Genomic DNA, 9,064 nt, shown 5'->3' with positions numbered 1-9,064 from the left:
TCGGTATAAAATTAAACGATGGCAATCAATCAGCTGTTTTGAAAGCTCTATTCTCCGAAAGTAAACAAATCTTCAGAAATCAGATATTTTGGTTTTTATTTTGGTCTATACTTAAGTAATAAATTAAGGCAAAATGAGATAAACCACAGAAGTGTATCCTTTATTTATCACTAATTAAGATCATGAACTCCGACGATATTGTTTATTTATTTTTTCTGTTTTTCTCCATTGTTTTTGGGTGCTATTACCGAAAAATCGAAGATGCAGATGCCAAAAAGAAGATTGGGGCATTGGTAGGCCTCCTGATAGTGCTGACAGTCTCCAAGTTATATTGCATTCATGTCATAATTACAATTCTAGTTAATGCATGTATAATTTTGTATATGGATGTGAGGTAAGTGGGCAGAAAACCAGCAAAAAGACACTAATGTGTCTTGTTATATTGTACTTTATTATAGGTACAGCCATATAATCAGCTTTTTGTTCTCATTTTTGTACTTAATATTTTTTCGAACCACAGTGTATTTTGGCATTCCATATGCACCGAGTCACACCAACTTAGTTCAGATGATTTTAACCCTTAAGTTAGTAGGTAAGTAAGAAATATTGTAGCTACTCTTGGTTTTAGGACTAAATTATGAAGGTTTTGCCAAGTTTGACAGGGGCATGAGGCTACTAGTAACTTGTTGCTTGTTCTGGTGAATTTGCCACTGGTTCATAAGCTTGTTTTTTGATAAAGTGCAACAATTATTCTTAGAAAAAATTGAAATGAAGCTCTTGGTAAAGATTTACTATGATTTTAGTAGTTTAGTTCTTAAAGACTGAGATATTGAAATGGTGATAGTTTTAATTAAATATCTACTCCAAGGAATTCAGCTCTGCAGATTCTTTTTTCATTATAAACTTAAAAATCCAAGCAACTCTCACTTAGTTTGTGCTTTGTAAAAAATTGTTGCACTGAATAAGAGTTCTCTGCTACAAATATTTCAAAAGCACTTCATCATACTTTTTGTTGTAGTTATGGTCCCATAAAAAAATCAAGAGACATTAAATCGGGTGACTTAGCACGCCACGAAATGAGTTTCTTCTTCTAATGCACTGATTACTGTATTTCTGATCTTTCAACTTATGAGATTTTTTGTTAAAAAAAAAGTTATGCTTTGTTTTGTTTGTGTTGTTGATGTTTTGTTAAAACCTTTCAAACTTAAATTTAAAAAAAAAACATACAAATATGTTTGTGGCACTTTTATATGAATAAATTAAAATCTAAAAAAAGTGTTTTAACTGAAAATAACTTAATTTTTCCCACAGAGTAAAAGTCTGCACGTTTGTATGGGAAAAAAATTAAACCGTGCAATAATCTTAAAAAGATCGTCAAAATTTAAATTAGGGGCCACCATTTTCTTTTCCCTATAACAACTTATCAATTTTATTTGGAGTTTTTTTCCAAAAATTCTTCGTGTTCCAGATATAAAACTAAAAGGATCACCCTATATACTTAGCCCAAAATCCACATAAATATATTTGAACACATATAAATACACCTAAATACACAAGATGCGTGCTAAATACTAAAAAAAAAATGCCGGGTGTGTTATTAAAAAAAATTAAATAGCTGTTTTGTCAGTTTGCAATCGGCATTGATATTTATCGATTTCATCGGAAAGTATAGACCTATAATAAAAAGGTAAAAATTACGCAATTTTGTTCCAAGTGTTTCTTGGAGGTTGTTTACTATAGGGTTAATCCTCATAATTTCTTTATTTTTGGGCCGATTAACATGAATATTTCAGGTTATATATTCATATTGTGTATTAAACAGCCTCAAACGAATGTTCCGGATCTTCCATGTTCAGATGAAAGATTTTTCAAAAACGCTCTGTATATCGAAAACGTATTAATTTGACCACGAAACAATATTACTATAAAATTTCACTTGAAAATCAAACCATAAAATATGCAGATAGATTTTATTTTTTACTTTTGATTAATAATCACATAGCATATTTCTCAAGAAATAATGAAGAAAGGTTAAAAAATCGCCCACCTGGTACAATATTAATAGAGGTTTATAGGAATATTATTTCGATATTATTTGCTGTACTGTGTGTGAATCTAAGAACGTTTGCAAACATTTATCAAATTTTAATTTTGATGTTTCATTTTTTCGATCATTCATGAGAACGTACTTAAATAACTTGGAAGATGTCTGTTTAAACAAAAAATCGAAAGATTTTTCAACCAAGGTGCACCCGTTACTAGGCTGCACCCGGTACAAACCGTTCTGCCAAAATGATAGCTTTATGAAGAAAAAAATGTTCATAGAAATGATTAAATAAGGGCTAGGGCATAGCCGTTTCCTTCGTTGTCGTGGTAATTATATTGCGGATGAAGTTGAGGATACCTTGGTGTAAAGTACCTTAAAATGTTATTGGATTTTCAAGGACCAAATTGTTAAAGTCCTGGTAACTTTAGCAAGAGCTCTTACTTGTAGCAAATGTCTGTTTTCAAGGAACGCTTCCGCGAAAAGATAGAAATAAACTAATGCCGAGTCTGTATTACTGGATTACCAAGAACTTTTTGGCACTGCTAAACTTAATGGACCCGCAATAATTTGATAATAAAACATGAATTTTCTTTTACTTAAATCATTAACCTTCTCGACAATTGCCATATCCTTAATAGACATTTTGGTTCTCTCAAAGGTTTAGCCTTTGAAAAAAATTCCATCCATCTTAAAACCCTAAACACCGCTTCAAACCGAAGCAATAGCAATGGCTCTGATGAAGAACTTGAGGATTTAGACTTGAATATTCTTAATATATTCTGCTATTCACTAAACTACATAGGAGTCCTCACAGGTACCATTGATCGAGGTTTCTTCAATATCTAACTTTTTTATTGCTTTTAGGACCTTATTATAAATATAGGACTTATCTCGACCATCTAAGTAAACCATTTCATAAATATGACGACTACAAAAACACCACGCTTAGAAAACTATTCCCTCTAATCCCCATTTATGGCGCAATCTACATATTAACAGACTACATTTGGCCGCTTTCTGTATGTACCAAACTCCGAAAATTCTTAAAGAACTTCATTGTTTAATAAACGTTTCAGTATACCCAATCCCCTGATTTTGAGCATCGCTCATTTCTCTATAGATACTGGTACATATGGCCAACTTTCTTAAATTTCCGAATGCGCATTTACACAGGCCTCACCCTCTCAGAGTGTGTGTGCTTAATGGGGGGAATGGGCGTTTACCCTTCTTTTGCCGTTAACCAGCCAGGAAATGGGCCTAGTTTAAATTTCGCCAAACTTAGAGAATCTTGGTAAACAGGTACAGGGTTTCCACTAAATTTAACATCTCAACCTATAACATTTCAGCAATTCCTCAAACCTGCTAGAAGCGATAGAGTATGATTATGAGACTGTGCATAGCATAAACTCTTATGCAACTGAGTTTTATCCGACACTAAGGGAGGGGATGAAAAACTGGAATATGACTGTGCAATATTGGCTGGCAACTTGCATTTATAAAAGGTTTTTGCAAGATTCTGATCCCTTCATGTCTAGCTGATCTAAAGGTTTTTAGATTTCCGAGTAAGAGATATAGGACATTTGTCACGATGTTTGTTTCGGGGGTTTGGCATGGGGTTTATTCAGGCTACTACATCTCAGTGGGGATGATCCCCTTTGGTCTTATTGTCGAGGACATTTGGGCCAATATTTTACTGAAGGATGAATATTATTTGGTATTTCTTTATGCAATAACGATTCAAAATTTTATAGTCATAGTTTTAGCCCAAAAAAGTTGGTTATTCGCTGATGCTCTTCCTGAAGATGCAGTTCTTCTCATACTCCGCCCTGGCATTCAGTCTATTGGATGTGCACAAAATAGTGCATTACTACAATTTAGTCTACCATTGGATGATATTTTTCACAGTGTTCATGTTTTTGCTCGGAAAGTATTTGGTCAAATTGAAGACGTCTGCACAAGAATGCCCTTCCTTAAACAAGGAGAAGTAACGCATAAATTTTAATACATATTAAGCATGTTAACGTATTAGAGATGTTTATCTGGAGAGCTGAAAATTACTGAAGGATTATATCAATATAGTTGCCAAAGCAAGTATATACATCTTGTATGTATTATACAGGGTATCTCAAAAAAATACCGACAAACTGTAAGGGCCGATGGGAGACATTAATATAAACTCTTTTTTTCAATGAACACATGCTTGCAGAATAAAAAAACATTAATTTCCCATTTGAAGAACTTACCGATATGCTCCAATGGATTGGAAAAAGTCTTGTAGCCTGGTCCGCACGTTCTCCTGTTCTTAACACCCTGGATTTTTTCCTTTGAGGTTAACTCAACCCTTTGGCCTGCGAAACGCCTATTCGTAATGAAGAAGACCTCTTGGCAAGAATAATAGACAATTACATACATCTAAAAGCTATTCCTGGAATATTCCATAGACTCCGCGAGTCAATGAACCAACGGCGCAATCTTTGTATCTATGCAAATGGTCAACATTTTCAGCCATTACTGTAAACCATCGTATATTTATCAATAAAACAACGTCTAACTCGAACAAAAAGCGATTTTAATGATCAAAACTATATTACCTCTTTTTTGCTCAAAAAGCTCATTTGCAGGCATAAGTTTATTTAAGAAGAAAAGTTTATATTGTTGTCTGCGGCTACCCCTTAAAATTTGTCGTATTTTTGGGACAACCTGTATACCAAGTGATCCATTTAACCTGTAAAATCAGAATATTTCGAGAATTACGTATCGGATTGTAGAAAGTTTCAAATGAGATGTATTTGTCTCGAAGGGGCGACAATTCCATGACACTAAGCGTGACTCTCCAACCGTAGCATCTGGGGGTGGGACGAGGTGGGGATTCGTCCTCATTCACAAAGAAAATGTTGTATTTTCCTTTTTTTTTAATGGAAACTTATTCTTTTTGTGGTGCATTCGATAGAGTTTAAAGAAAGAAAGCCGCCTGTGAAAAATTTAATTTCACTTATTATTAAGTTTATAAATAAACTTTTAAATTAAATTTTTATTCCAGTAAACACAAGTCAAACATTAAATTAATGATGAAGCAAATATGCAAAATACCCACGACGTTCATCAATAAATTTTCTTAAATGCATCCGTAATGCTCGCTGAGTAAACACTAAAACTTCGGAATCAATAGAGACGCAAACATCCCTAATTACACTGGTCGATGAAAAAAAATGTTCTTTTTTTAACATAAAGCTGAATAGCATTTTATAGTAAAATAGACCCTTCTAATTGAGAAAATAACCAAGAAAAAAGCTGTAACACTTAAGGTTTTCTTGTTACATTGTATAACAATGGTAATATATTTAAAAAATCATTTTACAAGGGGTTTTATCTTGTATATCGACTTTATTTGTACTTTTGATTATGTCGAGTATTGTGATAACATTTAAGAAAAAGCAAAAATCAAACGCATTTATTTGGAAGACCACAATTCTATTTTTTCCTCTTGTGGGAGGGGGACATTTTCCCTCTTTAAAAACCAACAAAAGTCGCCCATTATGGCTGGATCCCGTCGTCCTCGGTACAGAATTTCCATTGTCTTGATATATTGACGAAACCTTCCACCCTGCTCGTCGCTGACAGCTCCCAAATTCTCAGGAAAAAAAGTTAAATGGGAATGGAGAAAGTGAACACTCAATGACATTCGGCAACCAAGCGCTTTGTAAAAGTATAAAAGTTCATTAACTAGTTCTTCGTAGTTTGGAACCATATTGTTGCCTAAAAATCCCCTCATTACAATTACAAATAAGTTCCAAACAAACCCCACGAAATTTGCGTCACAGAATTCGAATCTACATTAAATAATGAGGGTCGCTAGTTAAGAATTCAAAGTTACCCCCGCCCCACCCTAAAGCGTTAGGGATGGGAAGTCGTGTTTGGTCTCATTGGATAGGCTCCTTCGAGACATACAAATCTCATTTGGATCTTTTTTTCAATGTGATGAGTGATGATTGAATTGTTCCGATTTGTCAGGTAAAATGGACCATCCGGTATACAATCATTAAAAGAGATTAATATAAGTATGTAAGTACCTCTAGGACATATTATCACCGTTCTTTTGCGTCTGGTTGTGTACGTGTTAAATAAATGTATAATTTTTAAGTATTTTACAATGTTTTTTTTTAAGGTTTTTTCACATTTCTTTACCCTCGTCCTTCAAATCAAACTCATTAAGACGTCACTGCACATTCAAATTCGTGTGGTTTGGTCACGGACTTTCTTTTCTCTTCGGCCAAGGAAAGCGACCGTCCTTGATAGTATTGAACTCTCCCATTCTGGTCAATCCATCAGAATTAAACATTTCTGGGTCGACGGTTTCCTCTTCAGTAGGTCATAAATGCTATTCAGTCTCATATGCTTCAGGATTCACTTGATGGCTGAGTGCCTGCACGAATACTTGGTACTAATTACGCTTTTACACGCAACGTTTGATTTTAAAGCAATGAGAATCAAAGACCGCAAAGGCTTATTTATTTTTAGGGGACAAAAAATGTTTGAAAGTTGAGTTTGGTCAAAGTACACATGGTGTCCCAATTTCCAGCAGTTCGAGAGTGAATTGCATTATGTCCAATTGATTTATTTGTTTTGGTTGAAGAGAAGGATGTTGGTGCAGGTACTTTCTTTAACACTTTTGTAATATGACGAAGCTATTTTTAGCTTTTCCCACTCGCTGAATATTCACTGCGCAATTTTCTATCACAGAACGCCCTCAACTTATATATTTAACAAGAATCGAATGGTTTTAATGGTTTATGCGAAGTCATTTATCATTTTCAAGATTCAGATTTGACAATTTTTTCTTTCGAATTTCGATTTAAAAAATGATGAAATTCTCAAAAATCTTCATATCTTCGCCTTTTTTGGCTTCAGCTTCGAAAACCAAATACGTCTTTGGTAGGGGTAATTAATTAACATCGTGCAATTCTGTTCCCTTTGGGAATTTCAAGGTTTGACAATTTCTTCCGTTTCGTGTAAGGCCATTGAGGACGTAAATTTTGTTCTAAAAAAAGACAGAACTTATCCGACAATTTTTAAAGCTTTTTAATGCATGTTTTAGCTTTCATAATGGACAACCAGGGGCGTCACTCGATAGGCTGATTAATAGAAGTCTCCAAATATATTAGGTGCAAAATGGTTTATCACTATTTTTAATTTTATAGAACGTCACTGAAAACCAGAATTTTTATCCAATAAAATAATAAAACTTTTTAGTTTTTTACCAATATTTACTGAGATCTCTGAAAGGGTCGATTGATTAAAATCGTACAATTAGCTCTAATTTCTGGGGTTTGACTTTTTTTTGTGTTACATCGAACGCCACTGAGGACAGAATACTAAAAGTTTATAAAATGCTTACTGTTTCAAAAATCTTTTTTGATTTCTATATTGAAAACAAAGGGCGTTTCTCATTAAACGGTTTTATTACTTATTAACCTAAGTTCATTTTGTTAAACAAGTTATTCAGGATTTAAAAATTCAAAGGTTTCACAGTATATTTTTGATTTTATGAAACGCCATTGAGCAGGTGAATATTTATTTAAAAATTGATGAATCTTTTAAACGTTTTTAAAACGTTTTTTTTTTTTTCATTTTTGTATCAAGAGCCAGGAGCGTCACTCACAGGGTGATTAATTTTTAAACCGAATATTTTAGTTCTGTTTATGCTTTTGTTTTTGATTTAAGGTTTGACAATATTTTTTTATATAATCAGTTGCACTTGATAGCCGAAATTTTCCATATAAAAAGTTGTATTTTTTCAAAATTGTATCCAGGATTCATTATCGAGAACCAGAGGCGCCTATCAAAGAGTACTTAGAATCCAAGGTTCGATTTTTTGTTTCATGAAGCTTCACTGACGTGTAAATTGTGCTCTACAATGTAATGAAACTTCTCATTTTCAAAACTTTTTTTCCCAATATGTCTCGCCAGAGGCGTCTGCATAGGATATGAATAAATGAAATTTAATTCGAAGTAGTAGTTATTAAGGAAATTATTTTGCAGGAATTGGCTGGCCGACAGTAATCTAGATTTCATGGAATGCCACTGAGGACCTGAAAAATTATGAAATTTTTCAAAATACACAAAATATTTTTTAGTTTTAATTCTACCCATATCAAGAATTAGAGAGACGTATTTCACAGGTCTGACAAAGTAAAGCAGCCTAAAGGACTTACATTTCGATTTAAACGTGATAACACTTTTCTTACAAAGCTTCTAACAAATTTCCCCTTCAAGGAGATTAATTAATTCGATATTTATATTATTTATTTATGCGGACACATTCTTTTGACCCGAAGAGAAATCAGCAAGCTATTAGTCGATTTAAATGCGACCCCGCCTATGCTGGATCATTGGGATGCACCCAACACTTTTTTCATTATACTGTTCTATAGGAGCGAAGAAGATTGGAATGTGCTTTGTTTCTCTTCAAGTCGTTTCAAGAATTTAAACAATGATGAATGCGAAATATGCAGGGATTTATGAGTGATCGTTTTATAAAAATTTTTGAGAATGACAAAATTATATATACAGTGTGGTAATATTAATTGAAATAAATTTGATATCTACATGGCATTTGACTTTTAGTAACATTGCTTAAACACATCAATTTTTATTTTACCCTATACACTTTTTGGTAGTATTCTGATGCTACATTTTTCGACCCTTTGGCTAGGGTAACAGTTACCCTTAAAAGTTCAAGTGGAAAAGGTGGTTCAAGTGATACCTCTTTTTTAAAAATCTTTTCTACCTGACTTTATCTGAGATAATACTTTTAATCGTAGAGAAAAGTAATACTAAAAATAAATTGTTTTCATACGTAAATGTTCTTTATTTACTTGACTTTTTTTACGAAACTTTTCTGAATTACCACAAAATCTGAGTATTCCTTCAACGCAAACTTTAGTTAATTTCGTTTAATACAGAAAACAAGTACTTCACGTTAGTTATAAAATTCCTAATAGTGCCTAAGTTAACTGG

The 9,064-nt window shown here is 33.2% G+C and overlaps 1 protein-coding gene across 1 annotated transcript; it reads left to right on the top strand.

The window, feature by feature from the left end:
* The first annotated feature begins 31 nt into the window (after positions 1-31).
* On the top strand, positions 32-6,190 carry frj (farjavit). Its single transcript, XM_066295833.1, has 8 exons — positions 32-394; positions 459-592; positions 2,706-2,861; positions 2,912-3,066; positions 3,124-3,338; positions 3,394-3,549; positions 3,602-3,761; positions 3,811-6,190. The coding sequence occupies exons 1-8, from the start codon at positions 183-185 to the stop codon at positions 4,033-4,035; spliced, it is 1,413 nt and encodes a 470-aa protein (XP_066151930.1). The 5' UTR covers positions 32-182; the 3' UTR covers positions 4,036-6,190.
* Positions 6,191-9,064: the final 2,874 nt, after the last annotated feature.

Source organism: Euwallacea fornicatus, chromosome 23 (assembly GCF_040115645.1).
Source record: "Euwallacea fornicatus isolate EFF26 chromosome 23, ASM4011564v1, whole genome shotgun sequence".
NCBI classification, from domain to species: Eukaryota; Metazoa; Arthropoda; class Insecta; order Coleoptera; family Curculionidae; genus Euwallacea; species Euwallacea fornicatus.
The sequence above is the reverse complement of the archived record's forward strand: the minus strand, read 5'-3'. Positions and strand labels throughout refer to the sequence as shown.

Bases quoted from the DNA above. Each gene is read 5' to 3' on its own strand.
- frj (XM_066295833.1), top strand. From the start codon at position 183: ATGAACTCCGACGATATTGTTTATTTATTTTTTCTGTTTTTCTCCATT. The intron at 395-458 runs GTAAGTGGGCAG...ACTTTATTATAG, and splicing joins ATTTTGTATATGGATGTGAG to GTACAGCCATATAATCAGCT. The intron at 3,550-3,601 runs GTTTTTGCAAGA...AAAGGTTTTTAG, and splicing joins GCAACTTGCATTTATAAAAG to ATTTCCGAGTAAGAGATATA.